General features: G+C 39.6%; 1 protein-coding gene across 5 annotated transcripts in view; it reads right to left on the reverse strand.

Moving 5' to 3' along the window:
- Positions 1-21,921, reverse strand: part of LOC141511716 (uncharacterized) — a 105,735-nt gene extending 83,814 nt beyond the window's left edge. For 2 of the 5 annotated variants that reach the window (XM_074220794.1, XM_074220789.1), the window contains exons 1-3: positions 20,955-21,173; positions 16,947-17,073; positions 15,721-15,816 (exon numbers count right to left, since the gene is read on the reverse strand). In XM_074220794.1, coding sequence (XP_074076895.1) covers positions 15,721-15,816; positions 16,947-17,073; positions 20,955-21,158 — 427 coding nt within the window. In that variant the 5' untranslated portion in view covers positions 21,159-21,173. Of the gene's footprint in view, positions 1-7,819; positions 10,053-10,150; positions 12,187-15,720; positions 15,817-16,946; positions 17,074-20,954; positions 21,197-21,860 lie in introns of those variants that run through there. The other 3 variants (XM_074220829.1, XM_074220819.1, XM_074220823.1) reach the window with 3 other exon arrangements.
- Positions 21,922-26,343: the final 4,422 nt, after the last annotated feature.

The raw sequence follows: 26,343 nt of genomic DNA on the forward strand, positions 1-26,343 counted from the left end.
TTATACATCTCAGATTAAGAATATCTGTAGAAATCTATGAAAGTGTTGAAGAATCAGCTTTTAAAAGGATTCTGAAAGTTATAGTTATTATGTTTATTTGGACATGGATAATAAGTGAGCATATTAATAGAGAAAAATTGCTTTTTACAAAATTTATTTCTACATGTTATATGTTTCCATATCTTTTGTTGTAAAATCACTTGTGCAACATGGATAACATAATTGTGATTTTTTTCCTGTGTTTTTCTTATTAACAGTGAAAAATTTTATAATTTCACTATGTTGCATTTTATGATCATTTAGATTATAAAGTTAGAGTTGAATCTCTGACTGATTATAGGAAATTGCTTTTAAAGACTTTAAGAAACAGAAAAGTGGCCTTCTATCTTGAATCTGAAATCCAGATATCAAAGAAATACTAGAAGGCCATAGTCTATAGAAGCCAGAAAACACAACAGGGGACTGAAAGTGAAAGGCTCCTTGGGATAAGATTTGAAAGAGTCATTTTCAAAAAGTTCTGAGATTGAACTTTCTGACTCCCCAAATGTTGGAACTTTCTGACTCCCCAAATGTTGGAAAAGTCTCACCTGGCAGATTTATAGTCTGATTTAAGTCATTTGGCCACCTACATGACCTCGGCCTGGAACAGATATCTAAATATATAAGGGAACAGGTCCTTTTATGTTCCTTGATTTTTATGGAAAATGCTAAAATCATGTCAAGTGATCCATATTAAAATTAGGTAGAGGAATGTAAGTCATTTGGACTACATTAATCTAAATTCTTACAGCCAGTCTAGTGTGAGATTTTAGCATCTCTTTTGCAATAGAATATTCATCATTATAGAAGTTTATTTTGGTAAGTGGAATAGCTTAGGGGAATAACAATAAAAATAATAATGAAAATTAATATCCATTTGTAATTGAATTTTCTGTTAATATCAACAAGGTAATTGGCATATCAAATTGTAAATCATTATGATCTAAAGGATTCCAGAATTTCATTTTCTAGTAATAAAATCATTGGTTTTGACTTGTTCAAAATATTTTCTAAAATTCTTTTATCAGAAAGGAAAATCTGCAAATAACCTAGACTGAAATCTCTGAAACAATATCTGAAGCCATAGAACTGCCCCCAGATGACTCCAGAAGAAATGAATCTAAATTTCTCTTTGCTTTTTTTTTTTTGATCTTTTTATCAAGCAAAATGGGACTGAACTTTTAAAATCTCTGTAATTTCCCTTTTGTTTTGTTTTTGGTTTTATTTTTAGGTTTTTGCAAGGCAAATGGGGTTAAGTGGCTTGCCCAAGGCCACACAGCTAGGTCATTATTAAGTGTCTGAGGCCGGATTTGAACCCAGGTACTCCTGACTCCAAGGCCGGTGCTTTATCCACTATGCCACCTACCCACCCCAATTTGCCTTTTTTATTAACACTGTAATTGAATTACCCACTTTATGTACTGTTTTGGACCTTGCACTGTCTGCTCTTGTCTCTTGACAAAACTGGGTCCCAAAGATATGCCATTCTCCCTCCAATATGCCCACCAATCTCCCTAAATATTTATTTGATTGATCTACAGAGGAAAATAAAGACTCATAGATTAGAATGGAGAAATGTCTAAGTCTGATCCTTTAAATTCTATATTTCTGATCAAAAACTGTTTTAGCAGCCACTAATTGAGGTTTGGAAGTCTGAATGTTAGTCTCTGCCTTTCACAAATCTGTGCCTCTCCAGTTATAGATCTGAAGACAGGTTCTGACTATGTGAAACAGCCTAGTCCTCCTTTAATTGCATTTGCAAATTTGGACTTTTACTATTGTGTAAACAATCAGATGGGGGCGGCTAGGTGGCACAGTGGACAGAGCACCGGCTCTGGAGTCAGGAGTACCTGAGTTCAAATGCGGCCTCAGACACTTAGTAATTACCTAGCTTAGCTGTGTGGTCTTGGGCAAGCCACTTCACTTCATTTGCCTTGCAAAAACCTTAAAAAAAAATCAGAGTAAAGATCATCCTGAAAAGGCAGGATACTGGTCAGGTTATCTTTATAAATGACTGATACTTACAACATTTTGGAAAGGGAGAAATCCCAGTGTTTCATGTCTATGTTATATCTAATAGCAACGAAAAATAGCAAGTCAGAAGAGGAGATGGTAGTCCTGTTGCTAATTGGATCCTTGTCAGTTTTAACATCAAACAGTTCTTATGGATGGATTAGAGAATCATAAAGTAATCAATGACACATCTATGTACTAATATGTAACCTGATTGGTTGACCAACAAAATTTTGCAATCCTTTGTGAAATTTCTATAAATATTGTTTAATCATTGGTTGTTACCTTTATGGATTTGGTAAGATCCTGGAGAATAAAACTACATGGATAAAGGTAACTTTTTGCTATTTTATTTTTAGCCTAGGAAAATTATTTTAACAAAATGAACCATCTCTTTGGGATTATATCTAATGATATAGGTAAAGATGAGAATGGATCAAGCAAATTTTTTAAATTTGGTAAAAATTTTGTAATAGGAGGTATTTTTCCTTCCTGGCTTAGAAAACTGAATCACCTTAAAAACTTTAACCTCCTTATTTTGACCTACAGAAAGTGATACTTGGAAACTTTGAAAAGTTTGTAAAAGTCCCTTTCAGTTAAAAATTTTCATGTGTAAATTAATTCATTATAATATAAATTTTATATTGATGATGAATTGTATCCAATTTACTTTAATTGAATCAGAGACAGGAAACACTGCATATTTTCATTTTCTTGCTTTTTTTTCCATTTTTTAATTTAATATTTATTCTCATTTTGTACAAATAATTTTTTATTCATTAATAAAATATTCTTGTTTAAGAGTAAATGAAATACCCCTCCCCCCCATAAATAGACTCACTTGAGTGATAAAGTAAAGGGGAGAGGAAAAAAATTAAAATTAAAAAAATAATAGTAATAATTGTAGGTATGGCCAAGTGGCACAATGGACGGAGCACCAGCCCTGGAGCCATGAGCACCCAAACCCACATCCAGCCCTATATACCCAACAATCACCCAGCCATGTGACATGCAAGCCACCTGAACCCCACTGCTCTGCAAAAACCAAAAAAAAAAAAAAAGACCCAAAATAAAATAAAATAGTAATAATAGTAGGGGTGGCTGGGTGGTGGACAGAGCATTGGCCCTTAAGCCAGGAGCACCTGGGTCCAAATCCGGCCTCAGACACCCAATGATCACCCTGCTATGCAGCCCCAGGCAGGCCACCCAGCCCCATTTGCCCTGCATCCCCCTCCAGAAAACAATAATAATAATAAAAAATGTGCTTCAGTCTTCGTTCCAACACCAACAACTCAGTCGTGGGTGGATCACATTCTTTATGATAAGTCCATCGCAAAAGTTACTTCCATATTTTTTCACCGTTGCCATTGCTGATTGCAACTCCCTCCTTTCGTATTTCTCTACTACAATGTACTATATTTTCTCTCTCCTTTCACTCTGACTTTGCTGTAGGGTAGCTGAGTGGCACAGCAGACAGATCCCTGGTCCTGGGGCCAAGAAGCCCTGAGCTCCCATACCACCCCTTAGGCCTAGCATCCACCTGGCCCTATGGTCCCGGACAGGCCTTCCAATCTCAGCCCCTTGCAAGAAGTAAAAAAGGAAATGTGTTACATCTGACCACTCTCCCCCCATGGTCCATCCTCTCCTCCTTTATTAACATCCCCCCCTCCCCCCCCCCGCTCCCCCTTCTTTCTTACTCCGGTTATCTATACCCCATTGAGTATATATGCTGTTTCCTCTCCTAACTACCTCTGATGAGAGTGAAGATTCCCTCATTCCCCCTTGCCTCCCCCCCTTCTATATCATTGCAATAGCTCATTGTAATAAAGAAAAACCTTATATGAAATATCTTGGCCTATTCCCCTTCTCCTTTTTCTTTCTCCCACTACATTTCCCTTTTTTCTATTGACTCCATTTTACACCATATTTTATCTTCAAATTCAGCTTTCTCTTGTGCTTCAACTATAAAAGCTCCCTCTACCTGCTCTATTAGCTGAGAAGGTTCATATGAGTATTATCAGTGTCATTTGTCTATGCAGGAATACATGCAGTTCATCATCACTAAGTCCCTCATATTTTCCCCCTCTCCTCCAATCTCCATGCTTCACCTGAGTCCTGTATTTGAAGATCAAACCTTCTGTTCAGCTCTGGCCATTCCAACAGGAACATTTGAAATTCCCCTGGTTCAAAGGATAATGATCATTGTTGGAAGGGATGTGGGAAATTTGGGACACTATTACACTGTTGGTGGAGCTGTGAACTCATCCAACCCTTCTGGAGAGCTATTTGGAACTATGCTCAAAGGGCAACAAAAATGTGCATACCCTTTGACCCAGCAATACCACTACTGGGTCTATACCCTGAAGAGATGAGGAAAAAGGGTAAAAACATTACTTGTACAAAAATATTTATAGCAGCCCTGTTTGTAGTGGCAAAGAATTGGAAATCCAGTAAATCCTTCAATTGGGGAATGGCTTAGCAAACTGAGGTATATGTATGTCATGGAACACTATTGTTCTATTAGAAACCAGGAGGGATGGGATTTCAGGGAAACCTGGAGGGATTTGCATGAACTGATGCTGAGTGAGATGAGCAGAACCAGAAAAACACTGTACACCCTAACAGCAACATGGGAGTGATGTTCAACCTTGAAGGACTTGCTCATTCCAGCAGTGCAACAATCAGGAACAATTTTGGGCTATCTGCAAAGGAGAGTACCATCTGTACCCAGATAAGGAGCTGTGGAGTTTGAACAAAGTGCAAGGACTATTACCCTTTATTTAGGAAAAAACCAGATAGCTTATTGTCTGATCTTGTTACCTCTTAGACTTCTCTTCTCTTTAAGGATATGATTTCTCTCTCATCACACCCAATTTGGATCAAGGTACAACATGGAAACAAAGTAAAGACTGACGGAGTGCTATCTGTGGGGTGGGGGTGGGGGGAGGGAAGCAAGATTGGGGGGAAATTGCAAAACTCAAATAATATCTTTAATAAAAATAAAAAAAATTTAAAAATTAAAAAAAAAAAGAAATTCCCCTGGTTCATTGAAAGTCCATCTTTTTTTCCCTGGAAGAGGACATTCAGCCTTGCTGGGTAGTTGATTCTTGGCTGCATTCTAAGCTCTTTTGCCTTCCGGTATATTATATTCCAAGCCCTATGAGCTTCCAATGTAGTTGCTGTTAAGGCCCGTGTGATCCTGACTGCAGCTCCACGATATTTGAACTGTGTCCTTCTGGCTGCTTGTAATATTTTCTCTTTGACTTGGGAGTTCTGGAACTTGGCTATAATATTGCTAGGGGTTGGTTTTTTGGGATCTCTTTCTCGGGGGGATTGGTGGATTCTCTCCATTTCTATTTTGCCCTCTGCTTCTAGGATAGCAGGGCAATTTTCCTGTAGTAATTCTTTGAAAATGATGTCAAGGCTCTTTTCCTGATCATGACTTTCAGGTATTCCAATAATTTTTAAATTATCTTTCCTAAGTCTGTTTTCCATATCAGTTGTTTTTTTCAAAGAGATGTTTCACATTTTCTTCTAATTTTTCATTTTTTTTTGTTTTGAAGTATTGAGTCCTGGTTTCTCATAAAATCAGCAATCTCCCTGAGTTCTATTCTTTGTCTGAAGGATTTGTTTTCCTCAGAGAGTTTTCTTATCTCTTTTTCCATCTGGCCCATTCTGCTTTTTAAAGCATTCTTCTCCTCAATAACTTTTTGAACTGTTTTATCCATTTGACCTAAGCTGGTTTTTAGCATGTTATTTTCTTCAGCATTTTTTTGGATTTCCTTGACTAAGCTGCTGACTTCATTTTCATGTTTTTCCTGTATCTCTCTCATTTCTTTTCCCAGTTTTTCTTCTAACTCCCTCATTTGATTTTCAAAGTCTTTTTTGAGCTCTGTCATAGCCTGAGCCCAATTTCTGTTTTTCTTGGAGTCTTTAGATGCAGGAGCTTGTGCTTCCTCATCTTCAGACTGAGTATTTTGATCCTTCTTGGGCTCATATGCAAAATATTTCTCAATGATGTTCCTCTTGTTTCTTTGCTTGTTCATTTTCCCAGCCTGAGCCTGGTTTTGGGGTGTTTCCTGAGCTTTTGGGACACTCCCACAAGGGTCTCAGTGTGTGAGGCTCTGTCCTCCCTCCTGGTCTGTGAATGACCATACGCGCCCCCCTCTGCCATGGGGCTGAGATGTGGGGGGGCCCTGCTGTTCTATGCGGGGGCCTAGACTGTGATCAGGATCTGAATGTGGTCAGAACCCCAGAGTCCTGTTCCAGGGGCAGGGATTGGCAGTCTCTCTCTTCACTCCCCTCCCTCAGCTCAATGGGCTCATGCCCTGGGGGCTCCTGCTTACCAGCTCTGCCTACTTCTGTTCCTGGATCTGGGCTACCTTGGCCATGCTGCTTTCTGTGTGCCCTGAGGGCTGGGCTTCATGTGCTGTTCTGGCAGAGGTCCCCCACTGTTCCCCCAATTTGTGCCAGGTGCTCCCCGGGGTGCAGTTCAGGAGGTTCCCCGGCTGCTGTGAGCCCGGGCTCCCAGCACCCTGGGGCTGCCTCTGGGAGGCTGAAGTTCTTTCACTCTGGAGGGCCGCCCCTCCAACCCCAGGGAGCAGAGCCTTTCTTCTCTTTTCCAGGTTACCTTGAGTAGAACTGCTTCATTGGGTCCCTCTGTGGGTTCTGTCTCTCAAAAATTTAGAGTCCTTAGCTTATAAGTTTTATGAGTGCCTACGACATGATACATTCTTGTTGCCATCTTGGCTCCGTCCCCTTTCTTGCTGTTTTGATGCAGATTTTTTTACTTAACTGAAGTTGATTGTTGATAATAATTCTACTCTCGGGGAACATAATTCAGAAAAACTTGGAATTCCCTTTTAATCCAAACTACAGTAGTGAAGCGAACCTTGAATGTTTCTGTTAGAGTTTTCCTAGATCTTGTTCAACTAATTAAGCTTTCTCCCTGCTTATAGCTGTCATCAAATTCAATAACATCAAGGAGAAAAGATCCCGCTGTCTTTATTTAAATTTGTTGCCATTACATGGCCTAAGCAAAAGTTATATAGGTATTTTGGAAATTATCCTACATATAATTTATTTTTTTAAGATTTGCTTATTTTTATTTTGTACAAATGATGTTTTTTTATACATTACTAAAATATTCTTGTTTAAAAGTAAACATAATATCCCCTCCCCCCTCCAAAAAATATAGACCCTCATGAGAAATAAAGTAAAGGAAAGAGAGAAGAAATGTGCTTCAGTCTGTGTTCCAACACCACCAGCTCTGTCGAGGGTAGATCACATTCTTTATGATAAGTCCATCACAAAAGCTACTTCCATATTTTTCCACCATTGCTGTTGCTCATTGCAACTCCCTCCATTCATACCTCCCCACTACTATATACTATATTTTCTCTCTCCTTTCATTCTGTCCCTCTTCTAAAATGTGCTGTAGGGTAGCTGAATAGTGCAGTGGACTGATCACTGGCCCTGGGGCCAAAGGGCCCAGAGCCCCAATACCACTCCTAAAGCCCAGCAACCACCTGGCCCCATGGTCCTGGAAAGGCCACCCAATCCCAGCCCCTTGCAAGAAGTAAAAAAAGAAAATGTGTTATATCTGACCACTCTCCCCAAAGGTCCACCCTCTCCTCCATCACTCACATCCTCCTCCTTCCCCCTGTCCTCCTTCTCTAGATCTTACATATAATTTAAACTCCTGAAGAATCTCATTGTCCTTTTGAGAATTAAATAAGTACATTTGGGTAGAACTTATAAGGCAACATTTATAAAATTAAAAAAAACAAAAAGAAACCTATGAAGTTTTAAATTTTTTTTATTTATTTAAGGCAATGGAATTAAGTGACTTGCCCAAGGTCACACAGCTAGGCAATTATTAAATGACTGAGGGCAGATTTGAACTCAGGTCCTTGTGACTCCAGGGCTGATGCTCTATCCACTGTGCCACCTCACTGCCCTGCTTTTCAATTAGAAGAGAACAACTCTTTGGAAGCCTCCAGGAAGGAATAGATTCTTAACCATACAAATTTGAGAGCCAGTTACCAAGATAGAATCAATCATTTTGAATCCATGAAATAGAAAAAATTTTGTAGAGGCAACATGCAAACAAAAAAGGATAAGGAGGGAAGCATCCGGTACTTATCCCTCTGCCTCTAGAGGTAGAGTTTGAAGCTGTCCTTTCATAGAAAGGTCTTTGTTACAACAAGGGAAGGGATCAAAACAGAAATTTGCTTTTGGTCAACAGAGGGCACCAAATTCAAATCTTTGTCTGGTAGTCACCTTCAATGTGTGATACCTGCAATCTTTCACCTTGCCAATGCCAGCTCTTTGAAGAGTGATAGCAGAGAACACGGTACCTTGTGGGCAAAACTGAAAACCACCCACTTAATCCTAAGAGATTCATGGAACAAAGAATGGGGTTCCCTCCAGTTCCATTCTGACTCCTGGACAGAAACACCTGTTGCTCTGGGCCCTACCGAGAGGGGGAATTTAAAATCCAAAGATGACCTGTAGATGGCATGCTCTCTACACATTAGTGAAGGTCTTGAGACAGTAGTAAACCTTAGAATGGGGGGCAGAGCTATCTCAATGTGTCATCAAGATGCTGGGATTCAACCTAGAAAGGCATAAGAAGGTGTTAGAAGAATTTTAATTGTATAGATGGTTGGGGGGGTAACATCCCAGAGGAAGTCTTACACATCAATGACAGTCCCAGAAGCAGGAGCCAGTGGAAGGTTCCCAGGTGTTTATTTACCCCTCTAAAGCAAGCATTAACCTGGGTCCTAAGGCCCCCATAAACCCAGGGATTCAAGGATAGATGTCATGAATATAGAAGCAGTGACTGGGAATCCTATTTTTATTAAACTGCAATTCTCTTTCTATGTAGATCTATGTGTCTTTTTGATGTATTTAAAAGCCTTATTTCCAGAAAGGGTACAGGCTTTGCATGATTTGAAAAAGGAGGTACTGAGCTAAGTCACCACTTTCTCCTCCAGAGATCTGTGACTCTAGTGGCCAGATATGACTGGGAATGACCCTGGATGTGAGGCAATTAGGGTTAAGTGACTTATCTAAAGTCACATAGTAAGTTGTGAACAGTTTGTGGCCAGATTTGAACTTCTGTCCACCTGATTCCAAGGTCAGAGATCTTTCTACTCTGCCACCTAGATTCCCTCTAAATTTTATCCTACAGCTGAAGGGGACCAGGACAGAAAAGCCATTAAACACTCTCATGAACTACCCCCCCCCCCCCACACACACACACAGTCCCTCCTTCCTCTTACTCAAGGCAAGTAAAATTCTAAGGTTTGGGGCATGGACAGTTCTCAGCTTAGAAAGGAAAGCCTGAAGTTCTTTTTCTTGGTATAGGAACATTCTTTGACCAGGTAGCAACCAGTGATGTTTCAGTATTAGCTAGAGGATGCAATGAGCAGAGAGCTGACCCTGAAGTCAGGAGGACCTTAGTTCAAATCTTGCCTGCACTACAAGATTCTCTTTCCATCATTCATCATCCTTGAAAAAGGTGGTCAGCACCATGGAGACCACCTTAGAATCTACTCAGAGATAATCTCTGGGGAGGACCTTCCCACTCTGAATTCATAAATGGTTTGCATCCAGAGAGAATTTTCTCCTAATGCACTCCATTTGAAAGATCTTTCTCATTCATTCAGTGATTTCTGTCTATCCAGCATGATTTATCTGAAGGGAAATAAGGGCTGAATTTGGCCTGCTGAATTTATCACATTGATTAATACAGTTTTAACAATTATAACATTAAAAAGATTTCTCTCCAGTGTGGATTCTCTAATGAACAGCAAGACTGGTGCCTCTTATAAAAGTCCTTCCACACTGATTATATTCATAAAGTTTCTTTAAAGTGTAGATTCTCTGATGTACAGCAAGATGCAAGTTCTGTGTGAAAATCTTTCCACACTGATTACATTCATAAGGTTTGTCACCAGTGTGGATTCTCTCATGTACAGAAAGACTGGTGATTGCTGTGAAAGTCCTTCCACATCGACTGCATTCATAAGGTTTCTCCCCAGTGCAGATTCTCTGATGAATAGCAAGATTCGTGCTTGTGTGAAAGTCCTTCCACATAAGGTTTCTTCCTAGCGTGCATTCTCTGAAATATAACAAGATGGGAGCTCCATTCGAAAGCCTTTCCACACTAATTACAATTGTAATTACAATTGTAATACAATTGTAAGATTTGTCCCCAGTATGGTTTCCTTGATGAACAGCAAGATGGAAGTTCTATCTGAAAGTCTATCTACATTGTTTATATTCATAATGTTTCTCCCTAGTTGTGGACTCTCTTATGTACAGTAAGACTGGACTTACGTCTGAAAGTCTTTCCACACTGATTACATTCATAAGATTTCTCTCTAGCATGGATTCTTTGATGTACACCAAAACTGGAGCTTGTTCTGAATGTCTTTCCACACTGATTACATTCATAAGGTTTGTCACCAGTGTGGATTCTCTGATGTACAGCCAGACTAAAGCCCAATCTGAAAGTCTTTCCACATTGATTACATTCATAAGGTTTCTCCCCAGTATGGATTCTCTGATGTGCAGTAAGACTGGAGCGCTGTGTGAAAGTCTTTCCACAATGATTACATTCATAAGGTTTCTCCCCAGTGTGGATTCTCTGATGTACAGAAAGACTGGTGATTGCTGTGAAAGTCCTTCCACATCGACTGCATTCATAAGGTTTCTCCCCAGTGTGGATTCTCTGATGTATGGCAAGACTGGAGTTTCGTGCAAAAATCTTTCCACACTGATTACATGTATAAACTTTCTCCCCACTATGAATTCTCTGATGTATAGCAAGATAGGAGCTTGTTTTATAAGTCTTTCCACACTGGTTACATTCATAAGGTTTCTCTCCAGTGTGGATTCTCTGATGTAAAGCTAGGTAGGAGCTTGCTGCAAAAGTCTTTCCACATTGATTACATTCATAAGGTTTTTCTCCTGTGTGGATTTTACGATGGTCAGAAAGACAATAGCTTTTTCTAAAAGTCTTTCCGCACTGATTACACTCATAAGGTTTCTCCCCAGTGTGAATTTTCTGATGTACAACAAGTTTATTGTGCTGTGTGTAAGTCTTCCCACACTGATTACATTCATAAGGTTTCACTCCAGTGTGAATTCTCTGATGAACAGAAAGATTGGAGTTCCATCTGAAAGTCTTTCCACACTGATTACATTCATAAGGTTTGTCCCCAGTGTGGATTCTCTGATGTTTAGCAAGATAGGAGCTTGTTCTGAAAGTCTTTCCACACTGATTACATTCATAGGGTTTCTCCCCAGTGTGGATTCTCTGATGTATGGCAAGAGTGGTGCTCTCTCTGAAAGTTTTTCCACACTGATTACATTCATAAGGTTTCTCCTCAGTGTGGATTCTTTGATGTACATAAAGACTGGAGCTCTGTGTGAAAACCTTTCCACACTGCTTACATTTATAAGGTTTCTCTCCAGTGTGGATTCTCTGATGTACAGCAAGACTCGTGCTTCTTGTGAAAGTCCTTCCACATTCACTACATACATAAGATTTTCCCCCAGTATGAATTCTCTGATGTTCAGCAAGACTGGAGCCCAGTCTGAAAATCTTCCCACCCTGATTACATTCATATTGTTTCTTTTCGATGTGGATTCTCTGATGTACAGCAAGACTTGTGCATGTTTTGAAAGTCTTTCCACACTGATTACATACATAAGTTTTTTTCTCAGTGTGGGTTCTCTGATGTACAGCAAGAAGAGAGCTCCATCTGAATGTCTTTCCACAATGATTACATGTATAAGATTTTTCTGCAGTATTAGTTCTCTGATTAACAGTAAGGTTGACCCTCCTTGTAAAAGTCTTTCCATGTGGATGACATACATAAAGTTTGTCCCTAGAATGTAATCTCTGATGTTTAGGAAGTTTATCTTTTTTTTGGAAAGCTTTTCCACATTGATTAGATTCATATGGTTTCTCTCCAGTGGTAATTCTCTGACATAAAGCAGAGATTTTTCTCCAAGTGTAGTTGTAAGGATTGTCATTCTTGAATTTTTGCTTGTGAGTTTTTTCCTCTGAAAGACTTATCTCTGAAGCAGTCTCTTTGATCTCAAATCTGATCTCTCCTTCTAAAAGACACAAATATTAAATATACATTCACAGCTACATATACACACACACACACACACACACACACACACACACACACATATAATTCTATCACTTTCCCTGCACTGGCAGAATGAAAACTGTTTTATGTTGTTTCCCCAAGCAAAGAGAAAACTCTTCAAACTTAACAGTCAGAATCAATCATTTGAAAAAGTCATTAGCTCACATTTGATCCAAATAATGATTTCCTATCACATTGGATCCACAAAATAAACCTGTTGTGACATAGGCAGGGCTGACATTCTCATTACATTCACATCCCAGGCCCTGAGTTCAAATTAACTGACTTCACCGAAATATCAGCAGCTGAGACTGGAACTTAAACACTGTTCCTGGGCATTTTCTGTCCACAGTACTAGACACATTGTCTCCACTTTGAATCTTGGTGCCTCATTTTCACATTCACTATCTGTACTTTTAATCTTTTCCTTTTAAACAATATGTTTCATGAACAAATATTAAACATATCTATAATTTCACAACCTAGCTTATCTGAAAGCATAATGAAATTTCCTTGGTTAGCAATTTCAATCTTATTTATTCTGTTTCAGTATCTAGGATTCAGGTGAAAGATAGCATTATTTTTTGTATATACCTGAGCCATACGAAATTTTGCTTGGAATCATTATAGTATTTGTCCTAGACTTTTATTTCTTTACAAAAAATTATCTTTAAATGCCTAAAAAATAGACATTTAAAAAATAATTTCCCTATACTAAACACAACTTCAAAAGTACATCTCTTTTCTCATGTCTGAAAATATGTCTCATAAAGGAATTTGAGTCCATCGTCAATTTTTTTTCAAGATTTTATTTATTTTGAGTTTTACAATTTTTGCCCTAATCTTACTTTCCTCTCCCCACCCCCCCCCCCGAAGGCAATTTGCGAGTCTTTATATTGTTTCCCACCATCATCTATTTATAAGGAAATAGACGGTATAACTCTCTAATGAGTCCTCTTACAAATCTTTCACTCAGTGGCTCACAAAACAATTGGAGGGTTTAGATGGTGGACCAGGGGGTTATTGCTAAAAAATTTGTTACTGGAAACTTAAGCAGAAAATAAAAGCCCAATTTTGTTACAAAGACATTTTTTCTTTCTGATAACAAGTATGGTTTCCACCATAATAGTATTCTGTCTGCAGAGAATCCAAATCATTACAATCAGACCAGTAATGCTTTTGGCAATATGAATTAATGACATCATACTCTACTTTAAGCTATACTTTCATCTTCATATCAGATTATTTCCAAATTTTCCAAACTTTGCATGCAAATTGTCACTGATATGCACAGACCTTCTTTACTGGAATGTATCATGCACTTTAATAACTATTTGTCTCCCTGTTAATCTTTTTAAGAAATTGTTTGGCAATACAGATTAGCCATTCAGTAGAGTTTCAGTAAGAGTGGAGCTGCATTACCAACAGGAGAAAAGAAAAAATGAAGTCCAACAAAATTCTATCTTTACAAATATGGTTTTAAAGATAAATATTGTTTGAAAAAAACAACAAAGTAACATGTGAAATTGACCTTCCAGGCCACTGAGTGTTATCAATACACTATTTGTCATGAGCCAGGATAAAAAAATCTTTGATACAGTAACCAGCAATTCATTGTATTGACTGGTTAGGGAACTAAAAACAAAATCAAAAAGACAGCAAGCATTTCCATTCCTAATCAAGACTTGCCCACATCTTCTTCCATTTTCCACCCAGGCATGGGTAGCTAAAAATCAGAATACCACTGATTGTACAAAGAATTGCATGCTGGACCTTAAGATAAGAAGACTCAAATTTTCTAGTTCTATGACACTGGTGAAAGACCTCTGTGCTTTTGTTTCTTCACTTGTTCTATGGGCCTAATATTACCACTTAACTCCTATTTTTATTATAAGGATTTAATGAGATAATATTTATAAAATGCATGGCACATGACCTCCCTCCTTACTTCCCTACCTATGTAAATACTGGCTAGATGGTAGAGTGGATGGAGCACCAGGCCTGAAATCAGGAAGACTCAGCTTCCTTACTTTAGATCACTTAACCTTTTTCATGAACTCATCTGTAAAATGAGTTACAAAGGAAATGGCAAACCACTCCAGTATCTTTGCCAAAAATCTCTAAATGGTGTCACAAAGAGTAAAAACTGACTGAAAACTGACTGAACAACAACAAAATATGTGTGCTGTTATTATCATTTGTTGATTTCTGTTCTTTCCTCCCCAATTTTGCTCACATTCTTAAACTCCTCTTTCCTTATGTCCAAGTTGTATTAAAAGCATTTCCATCTGGAAGAGCTAAGTGTGAGGTATACTATTTTTTGCTTCTTCTCAAACCATCTAAATGTCTGTATAGTAGACTGTGAGCTCAGTGAGAGTAGCAATTGGTTTTTGTCTTCCTTTGCATGTTCAGGGTCAGCACAATGGGTAGAAGATAGAAGGTGCTTATTCAATGATAGATGAACTGACTGGGTCCAGGGCTGACACCAAGTCCCAGACTCTAACTTAATCTCTGCCCTCTATTCTCTCCTCCAGGTGTCAAAGACAAGTTCTGTCATCTATCATCAATCTATCTCTAACACCTAATCACCTTTATCAGGTTGTAACCCAAGTAGAACCTGACCAGACCCAGCACTAAAGTGGCACTCTCCCTTCTGGCTCACTTGCACCCCTCTTCCTCTCTCCATACATTATCACTTGAGAACCTGGTCTCATAATTCACAGAAAAACTGAACCTCCTTTCTATTCCATGAACAGGACATTCCACCTCCTGACTCTTGAGATTTTTTCCTCTCTATCTCTTTTGCCCAGAATTTTTGCCATGGCTTTCCTGAAACTTCAGCTAAATCCCACCTTCTACAATCAACCTTTTCCAGTCCTCCTTAACTTTAGGGTCTATCCTCTCTTGACCAGTTCCAATTTATTCTCTCTATATTACATTTTTTTTAGGATTTTGCAAGGCAAATGGGGTTAAATGGTTTGCCCAAGGCCACACAGCTAGGTAATTATCCATATTACATTTTTACAAAGATATTTATGTGCTGTATGCTCCTCCAGATTGTGAATTCCAAGATAGCAGGGAAAGGCTCTTGCCTTTCATTTTGCCCCCCAGTGCTTAGGGAATGGCAAGTAGAAGACAATTAAATGTTTGTTCATTTGAAGAAAACCTAAGATAGAGCTGTATAACCTATATTATTTAGCCTAAGCCTTAGCTTCATTTCCCCAAATTCTAATGATTTTTAATAAGATCATAGATTAATCACCAGAAAAGAAATGAAAGGCTATGGTCTACTCCCTCATTTTACCAAATGGGAAAAATGAGGCTTACTCACTGGTTCAGGGACTTGCCCAAGAAGCCACTGAAAAAAGAAAATCTGAAAAAAAGAATTCCAAGGTAGGTTTTCCTGCTCTTCTAAATCTAGCCCTTGCTTCACCACAACATAGAGAAGTCTTTTGTAATCACAGCTCTCATATTCTGCTTTCACTACACTCACCTAGGCAGCAACTCCACAGGCCTTCTTGCTCCAGCAAACAGAGTGTTTCCCTTTGCTCAAAATAGGAGATCACATCTTCTTTGGAAACTGGAAGCCCTGGACATGAAGAATAAATTAGGGATGAGCTTGGAGAGAAAGTTGTAATTTAGTTATCTTTAGGGAAAGGGTTGTGCATATGGTCATCAAACATATCTATCTGTTCTCCCCATCAGTGCTGATAATCCAAGAAGTGATTAGACTAAGTAACCTTTAGATTAGTTCCATGCTGATTTGATCTTTGACCTGAAGGAACCTAAACTTCTGAAGCAACAAAGGAAACCCTGAGGTTCCTATCTTATACCATTTACAGGACAATGGTCAGCAATAAGACCATTACACAAGTATGGTTAATACATAAGCTATAAGATTTTCCATGGTAAGACCTTACAGTTTAGCTACCGAGAATTACTGACCTCAAATTTACCTCTAGTATGCAAAGAATTACTGACCCCTAATTCACCCCTGATGTACTGGGAGCAGAAATGAGCAGGATTGATCTTATGCATATTTTTAAAACAGTTTGAGCACTTAAAAGAATCAGTGAATGTCCTTGACTAGTTCTGGCCAGACTCCCAAGACCATATTTGATTAATACTGTCTATCTCTTCAGGAACCAGCCATTCCCAAATATAAAAACCATAATTCTTGGGGTTCGGGGGGGATGGCTCCCTCCTCAGAAAATTTAGTTTTATTCCACAAAAAAAAAAATGGGCAAGAAGCCTTGTTTTCAAGCTGTTTGAGATCTAATTAGACCCTAGCCTAATTGGTAAGCCCATGGTAAGGACACTTTGCCTGGGAGCTTACTGATCTGTATGGAGGCTGTACTCTGCGACTCTCCAGCCACTGTTGATTCAGATATTGAAGTTCCCCAGAATTGGTGATGTTTTCTCTTAATATTTATATTTATGTAGGCTTTGTTCTTGTTTTTGTTATATTAGGACTTATTGGTTACTTCTGCCATAAAACTGAATTCTTTTTACCTGTTTTATAATCATTTTATGAAATATACTTTTTAGTTTTGTTGGTGTGAATGTCATTTTGTAGGAGCGAATTGAAACCAAAACTCATTAATCAAAAACTTTGTCTCTTAGACACTGGAGACCAACATTTTTCTCTTTCTCATAATTGATAATTCCTCCAAACCCCAGGGAATAGAGGCTCAGAGTTATAAGGGGAAGCATCCTTACCCACAGAGAGCATGTTCCACACATTCTCCAACATGACCTCTTTGCAGAGCTCCTTCTGAGGATGGTCTAAGAGACCCCATTCCTCCTGGGTGAAATCCACAGTCACATCTTCGAATGTCACCAATTCCTAAATTATCAAAAGTATAGAATGTAGAGTTAGAAGATACTTCAGAATTCCCTAGACTAACCATCATCCATTTAGGAGGAAACTGAAGCACAGCAAAGGGACTTGAACAAAAGCTACATCCTTATGAGTGGCAAAGTCAGCACTTGAAACCATCATCATGAATAGACTAATGATTATTTGGGAAGGAAAGCTGAGAAATGTCTTCCTATGAGATCAGGGAGAAAGTTTATCTATAGGGGAGAAAGGGAGAAAATAATGATATAACTTATATCTTATTTTAAAAAATCCATGATGCATTTATGAGAAGTTGACCAATACTGGGTATTCTGGGGGTGAGTGGAAAGTTTGATGTGATCACTTAAAAGATTGCTTCCTGAACTGTAGAAACAATATCTGGATGAATACATTCAGTTGATTGCAAAGAGATACTACTAATCAGAATCTGTATTGCACTGTATGATATGAGATGGTTCCCAGGCAAGTGAAGAAGAGCGATCTGTTTGTTTCATAGAGGACTTGAGGTCATTCTGGGGATGGTTGCTTTCATTTCTCTGAGCAATATATATATATTTTAGGTTTTTGCAAGGCAATGGGGTTAAGTGGCTTGCCCAAGGCCACACAGCTAGGTCATTATTAAGTGTCTGAGGCCGGATTTGAACTCAGGTCCTCCTGACTCCAGGGCCCAGTGCTCTATCCACTGCACCACCTATCCATTAATTAATAAAGCATTAATTAAGTCCCTTGGATTTTGTTTGAACAAATTCATCAGAAAAATGTTGCCAAGTTCTTGTGAGAAATTCATGATCTAAATATTCCCCTAGAGGTGTAGAACTTCAGGAGAACAGGATTCAAAAGAATAAGTTAAGATGCCAAATGATGGGGTGGCTCGGTAGCACAGTGGATAGAGCACCAGCCCTGGAGTCAGGAGGACCTGAGTTCAAATCTGGTCTCAGACACTATTAGCTGTGTGGCCTTTGGCAAGCCACTTAACCCCAATGCCTTGCAAAAACCTTTAAAAAAAAAGAGGCCAACTGATGGGCCATATATAGGAAAGGTAGGCCACATCTAAAATACCCTGAGATATGAGAGGGATCATCTCTATTTCCCAAGTGCTACCCCTCTATCAAAAGTCTTCCCAATGGGCTTAGAATTGATGGTCTTTCATTTCATTTTCTTCCATTACAAGTATTGGATTCACTTTATCAGAGATTCTGATGTTTGTGAATCAGTCTCCATCTATCCATAAAATTATCTTTTCTTATTCATTGTAGTGATTTTTTCTTTAAAAAAAAAACTCACTGGCAATCCTAATACTATACAATAATATAGTATTATAAATGTTAGCTTTAGCAATAAGAGAAAAAAATTGAATGAATTAGAATTGGCAATGAAGAAACAAAGCTTTTACTCTGCAGATGATGGTAGTATAGTCAAAGGACACAAAAAAATCATTTAAAAACATATGAAATAAATAATAAATTCAGCAAAGTAATAGGATTATAATACAAACCCACATAAATCAATAGCATTTCTGTATATGAAAAATAAAAATCTAAAAGCAAAAGATAGAATGAGAAATTCAGTTAAAGTAACTAGGCAACATAAAAAACTTGGCAATCTGTCTCCTGTCTTCAAGACAAACCAGAAACTGAATGAACACAATTATAATGCAGTTTTCACACAAATAAAGTAAGATCTAAACAATTGGAAAAATGTCAATTGCTCATTGTCGGGTTGAGCTAATGTAATAAAAAATGACAATTCTATCCAAGTTAAATTACTTATTCAATGCCTGACAAAGCAAAATACCAAATAACTATTTTAATGAGCTAGAAAAAAAAGCAACAAAATTCATATGGAGCAGCAAGAATATCAAGGGAATTGGTGAAAAAATGTAAAGGAAGGTGACAATTCTCTACTAGATCTAAAACTACACTATAAAGAGGAAGTCATCAAAACTGCCTGGTACTTGTTAAGAAATAGAGTATTGGATCAGTGAATCAGAATAGATTCAAAAGAAACAGTAGTAAATAACTTCAGTACTCTATTGTTTGGTAAACCCAAAGACATTAGTTTCTGGGATAGGAACTCACCATTTGACAAAAATTGTTATGAAAATTGGAAAAATAGTTTGACAAAAACTAAGCATGGGGCAGCTAGGTGGCCCAGTGGATACAACACTGGTCCTGGAGTCAGGAGGACCTGAGTTCAAATGCAGACTCAGACACTTAATAATTATCTAGCTGTGTGACCACAGGCAAGTCATTTAACCCCATTGCCTTAACCCCCCACCAAAACAAAATAAATCAAAACAAAAAATTAAGCATAGACCCACATCTTACACCCTATACCAGAATAAGGTCAAAATGGGTACAGGATTTAGACCTAATGAGCAGATCATGAAATATTCTATACATCTGATCTATGGAATGGAAGAGAAATTTATGACCATGCAAGAAATAGTACAATATAAATTGTAAAATGGATAATTTTGAGTAGATTAAATTTTTTTTTTCCACTAATAAAACCAATGCTGCCAAGATTAGAAGGAAAACAGAAAGCTAGGAAACAATTTTCACAGCTAGGGGCTCTGATAAAGGTCTCATTTCTAAAATATATGGAGAATTGCATCAAATTTAAATATCATTTCCCTTTAGCTAAGTGGTCAACAGATAAGAACAGGCAATTTTCAAATGAAGAAATTAAAGCTATATATCATCATTGGAAAAAATGTTCCAAATCATTACTAATTAGAGAAATGCAAATTATAAGAACTCTGAGGTTCTACCTCACACCCATCAGATTGGCTAGGATGACAAAGAGAGAAAACCATCAATGTTGGAGAGATTGTTGAAGAATTGGGGCATTAATACATTGTTGGTGGAGTTGTAAACTGATCCAACCATTCTGAAGAGCATTATGGATCTTTACTCAAAAAGCAATAAAATAATACCATTTGACCCAACAATACCAATATTAGGTTTATATCCAGAAATCATAAAACATAGGAAAAGTCCCACATGTTCCAAAATATTCATAGAAACTCTTTTTGCTAATGGCAAAGAATTGGAAACTGAGGGAATGTCCATCAACTTGGGAATGGCTGAACAATTCATGATAGGTGAATGTTATGAAGTACTATTATGTTATGGAGTACTATCTATAAGAAACCATGAATGGTTGGACTCTAGAGAAGCATGGGACAAATTACAGAACCTGATGCTTATTGAAGGGAGTAGAACTAAGAGAACATTGTACACATTAACAACATTGTGAGTGGATCAGCCTCGATGGATGCAGCTCCTCTCAGCAGGTCAGAGAACTAGGACAACCCTAGGTGATCTGCAAAGGATGATGTTATCCACATCCAGAGAAAGCAAAACAAAACGAGGCCAAAAACAATCTACAGAATCTGAATGAACCCCACATTCACTGTTGGAAAATTTCCCGCTTCTGTCTCCTATCTCATGGTTTTCTTTCTTTTCCCTTAATTAAAATTCCTCATTCAGAAAAGGGCTACTGTAGAACAGGTTAAGCACAGATGTGCGTGTACAGGATTCACCAGACTATTTGCCTCTGGTGGAAGGGATGTGGGAAGGGAAATTAGCTGGAATGAGAATTTAAAAATAAAACACAGGAAAGGGGAGCAATTTGGAGTGAGAGGGGTCAGTGCTGGAGATGCCTTGTACTAATGACAGTTTGAACCCCAAAAGCAGACAGCAGGGCGGGGGGCGGTTCCTATTGGATTCACTCCCATGCCTATTTGTATAAGGAAATGATCCATACATGAGGCACTGCCAGCTTCCAAGAGACTCCTCTGTATCTAGGGATGTGGCTTGGAGATGGCTGATGTTGGTCAGTTTGGGAGGGACTGCACTCACCTGGGTTGGGGGGCTGGGGTTCCTGGGGGTCATTCTCTCCAGGTTTCCTACTTGGTCCAGACCTTGGTCCTCTGCAGACTGAACTGGGGAGGAAGAACTGAGGGGCAGAGTCTTTTCTTTCTCTTCCTGGGCAGGAGGCTGGCCTAAAAGAATGGATGGAGGGTGAGGTCCCAAGGAGATTAGACTAGACAGACCCAGGCCCATTCCTCAGGGCAGAGACCTCCACCCTACAGAGTCAGAGTCCAGCTGGGAAACAGGAAAACCTCCCCCGCTTCCTTTTGCCTCCTCCTTTCTCCATCCTCCAACAGTCCCCAGAGGTAGAAGGGGCTTTGGGGTCTCAGACGGATGACAGCCCTCAGAGCCCCAGGGGCTCCTGGGGCAGCGCCCCCCTCCCAACATCCCCTCTCCCCAACTAACACCCAGGTTGTCTAGACTCCAGCTGAGTCTGGCGGGGGAGGCTGGGGAGGGCTCTGGGAGGGAGCCCGGGGCTGGGAGGCGCCACCTGGCCTGGGATTCGGCCCTGAGGGTCGGGGAGCCGAGGGGCCCGTCCGGGACCCTGGACAGGGACGGGACTCCAGGCTGCCCCCGGGGACCCCCCGGAAGAGCTGAGCTTGGAACCCCGAAAGGGAGACTGCAGCCGGGGAGCCGGGGCCTGGGGCTGATGGGAAGCGGGCCAAGAGCCGGGGACCCCCGGGCCGGGGCCAGGTGGGGGGCCGGAAGGCGGGGACCCCCGGGCCGGGGCCAGGTGGGGGCGGGTGAAAGCAGGCCCGCGGGGCCCGTGGGCAGAGTCTGAAGTTCGGGGCAAGCCGGGGGGCGGCGCCCCGCGTGCGAAGTGATGGGGGGCCGGGGGGCAGGAGGGGGAGCAGGGGAAGGGGGCGCCCCAGGCCCGGGGGGGCTCAGGCCTACCGGGAGCTGCAGCCCGGCGTGGCCCGGGAGGCGGAGAGAGGCCGAAGTCCGTTAGGGGAGGCCCGGGAGCTCCGCCCACCCCGGCCCGGCCCGGCCCCCAGGAGCCGTTTCCTCCAATCACAGACACGGGTTGGCCCTCAGGACCCGCCTCCCTGCGGCCACGCCCCCGCGGGGGGCACTTCATTGACCAATGGGATGAGGCTCTGCTGCTCCGGGCTCCGCCCCGCCCCGTCCCTCCCTCCAACCCTGGGCTCGGGCTAGTCCCGGAGGGAGGTGCCTCCCCTCCCCCTCCCCCGTCCGCCTCCTTCCGGGGCTCGGGGCCTCCGGGGGACTGTGGGGGAGCACGGGCGCCCCGCGGCGCTGAGGTGCGCAGAAACGCCTGTCATCCGCCCCTCGGGCCGACACCCCGGCATTGGCCCACTGTCTCATGTCAAATGTGGACCCTGAGCCCCCGAGGCTTCACCTAGGCCCAGGCCCGGGTGCGGTGCCCGGGAAGGGGGTCACCTCTTACCCCCTGGATGACAGGTAAGCCAGGAGGCCTGAGCCGGGCCCTTCTGTTATCTCCCTGTCGGTCTCTCTCTCTCTCTCTCTGTCTCTCTCTGTCTCTCTGTCTCTGTCTCTGTCTCTCTCTCTTTCTCTCTGTCTCTCTGTCTCTGTCTCTCTCTGTCTCTCTCTGTCGGTCTCTCTGTCTCTCTCTCTCTCTCTCTGTCTCTCTCTCTCTGTCTCTCTGTCTCTCTCTCTCTCTCTCTGTCTCTCTGTCTCTGTCTCTCTCTGTCGGTCTCTCTGTCTCTCTCTGTCTCTCTGTCTCTCTCTCTCTCTCTCTCTCTCTCTGTCTCTGTCTCTCTGTCTCTGTCTCTCTGTCTCTGTCTCTCTCTCTCATTAGGCTTTTCATTTTACTCCTCTTAGAGGCATCAAGCTCTAAAACAAATACAAAACAACAAAGTGAGGACACATCAATATAAAGGGGAAGTTTGCATGGTCTAGACAGGTCAACTGAAAATTCGGTTCAATATGTTCCATCCTTAATACTGCTTAAAAACACCAAAGAATATTTACATCAATAAAATTATGTATTAGTGATGGAATTAGAAAATCTAATATGCATTCCATGCAATTTATTATATTTTTTTTTGCTCTTGAAAATTAAAATCCTCAGAAAGACTGCACAAAATCATACTGTGAGCTGCATTCATCATATTTTGGACAGCCCTGATCTAAGGACCATTCCAAAGGACTCATGTTGAAAAATACTATCTTTCGGAGAAAGAATTTATCATGTGTGAATACAGAACAAAGGCATCCTATTTTTCATTTCCATTCTTTATTATGTTTTAGTTAAATATTTCTTCTATAAATTGACTAATTAAGAAATATACTTTCATATGATTGCACAGGTATCACCTATCTCATAGTGCTCACCATCTGTGGAATGGAAGAATTGACATTCAAAATTTAAAAGAAAAAATAAAATGTTTTATATTTTTATATGGAATTGTAGAAAACAAATATTTTTAAAGATTTTATTTATTTTGAGTTTTACAATTTTCTCCTAATCTTACTTCCATCCCCCACCCCCACAGAAAGCAATTTGCCAGTCTTTCCATTGTTTCCATGTTGTACATTGATCCAAATTGAATGTGATGAGAGAGAAATCATATCCTTAAGGAAGAAACATATAAGGTATAAGAGATAACAAGATCAGACAATAAGATATCAGGGTTTTTTTTTTTTCTAAATTAAAGGTAATAGTCTTGGTCTTTGTTCAAACTCCATAGTTCTTTGTCTGGATACAGACGGTATTCTCCATTGCAGACAGCCCCAAATTGTTCCTGATTGTTGTACTGATGGAATGTGCAAGTCCATCAAGGTTGATCATTGTCCCCATGTTGCTGTTAGGGTGGACAATGAATATTTTTTTTAAAAAACTGTTAGATAGATGTCATAGTAGATAGAGCTACAGATCAGGAATCAAGAGGATCTGAGTTCAAATTCAGCCTCAGACACTTCTTAATATGTTGCAGGAGGATTCATTAGTTTCCCATGAAGAACCTAGGACTCTAATCCTGGAGGGGTTGCAAAAGAAAACACACATTTATTGAAAAGTCATTACACCACAAAAGAAAGTGAGAGATAGATAAGTTTCTTTTTTAAAAGAATTTTTTAGATTTTTCAAGGAAATGGGGTTAAGTGGTTTGCCCAAGGCCACACAGCTAGGTAATTATTGTCTGAGGTTGGATTTGAACCCAGGTACTCCTGACTCCTGACTCCAAGGCCAGTGCTCTATTCACTGCGCCACCTGGCCGCCCCCAGATAAGAGTTTCTTAAAGGCCAAATGGTTTGGGGCATAACAGTTTAACCAGTCAGGCTAGCTGATTTAACTCATACATTTGGAAAGTGAACCCTAAAATTGTAAGACCCTCAAAAGCATAGATTTAAACAAACAATAGAAAAATGTAAATTAGACATAAGTTTTATACCACACAAAACCTGTAAGTAATAGAGACCATCACATGATGGTCACAAGAAAACTTGGAAATAAAAGGGATTCTTATACCATTTGAGAAGGGGGGAAATAATTGACCTCCTCAGTGGTGTGTACCTAGGAATTTGCACAATATCTCTACCCACTGGTAAACTGATCTTACAAAGATGATCATCTCTGTTCTTTTTCCTGAATTGTTCTCTTGTTTTTTCTAAGATCATCTCCTTATGTCCTGAGCATTGTTCTCCTAAATTTGTATTTAACATAGGGAGCTTTATTTCTACCTAGAGAGAAAGTGATCTGATACAAGTCTAGTATTCTCTTATGGGAATTAATTTAGTTATGAGAAATTATTATTGCTTTCACAGTAAATTAGCGACCCTAATATTAAGCCAGTTAAAGTTGGACACCATGAGACAAAAGCTTAAGAAAGAGTTCTTTCAAGGCCATGTGGTTTTGGGCACAGCAATTTAACCAGGCAGTTCAGTGGCTACTTAACACAGGCATCAAAAGTAAGGTAAGGGCAGTAAGAGAGAAAGAATGGCTCCACTTCCTCCTTAAATCCCTCAATCAAAATTCATGGGAGAGGTGGTGTTTGGGAATGGTCCAGGTCTTGTATTCAAGAGGTTGCTGTACAATGAGCCCTACTTGGTTTAATGTGACATACAATAATGTGTGTGTAATCTAGCCTCTAACTTGACCCACTGATGAGTACAAGGCCAGGGTCAAAGTAAAGGTCAAGTGCAGAAAAAGATAACAAAATGTATTTCCAATTTTCCTCTTATGCTCATAATTCCTACATCAATGTAACCCTAGGTTAGTCACTTCTGTATTCAATTTCCTTTCCTAGTGTTTGTTAAGCACAATTTTCTTTAGGCTAAAAATAAAATAACAAAATGTTCGTTTTATCCCTGAATTTTTATTCTCTGGTGATTCTTTAAATTTCTAATATACACTCTGCTTCTAGGATAGCAGCTCAATTTTCCTGGATTACCTCTTTTTTTTTCTTTTTTTAAAATTTTTAATTAAAGGCAATGGGGTTAAGTAACTTGTCCAAGGTGACACAGCTAGGCAATCATTAAGTGTCTGAGGCAGGATTTGAACTCAGGTGCTCCTGACTTGAGCTCTATTCACTAAGCTACCTTACAAGACCTTACAAAAAATCTAAAAAAACCCTACTATTGTATTTAATTGGAAAACAAATAAAATATTAATAAAAAAGAAAATAATTCCTTCATAATTTCATAATCATAATTTCAGGTAGTCCAATAATTTTTATCTCTCCTGGATCTGTTTTCCAGGTCAGTTGTTTTTCCAATAAGATATTTCATATTTTCTTCTAGTTTCTCCGTTCTTTTAGTTTTGTTTAATTATTTCTTGATTTCTCACAAAGTCATCAACTTCCTTTAGTTCCATCATACATTTGAAGGAATTATTTTCTTTTTTATTAATATTTTATTTGTTTTCCAATTAAATACAATAGTAGGGTTTTTTAAAGATTTTTTTTTGTAAGGTTTTGAATTTTATAATTTCCCCCCACCCTTGCTTCCCTCCCCATCCCCTCTCAGAAGGCAGTTTGACAATTCTTTACATTGTTTCTATGTTATACATTGATCAAAATTGAATGTGTTGAGAGAGAAATCATATCCTTAGGGTCAAAATAAAATATTAGAGATAGCAAAATTTTGTAGTACAAATTTTTTTTAAATTGAAGGTAATAGACTTCGGTCATTATTTAAACTCCACAATTCTTTCTCTGGTTACAAATAGTATTCTCCCATGCAGGTACTCTAAAATTGTCCCTGATTATTACATTGATGGAATGAGCAAGTCCATTAAGGTTGGTTACCACCCCCATGTTGCTTGTTAGGGTGTACAATGTTTTTCTGGCTCTCCTCATCTTACTCAATATCAATCATGCAAATCCCTCCAGGCTTCCCTGAATTACCATTCCTCCTGGTTTCTAATAGAGCAATAGTGTTCCATGACTTACATATACCA

This window comes from Macrotis lagotis, chromosome 1, assembly GCF_037893015.1.
Source record: "Macrotis lagotis isolate mMagLag1 chromosome 1, bilby.v1.9.chrom.fasta, whole genome shotgun sequence".
NCBI classification, from domain to species: domain Eukaryota; kingdom Metazoa; phylum Chordata; class Mammalia; order Peramelemorphia; family Peramelidae; genus Macrotis; species Macrotis lagotis.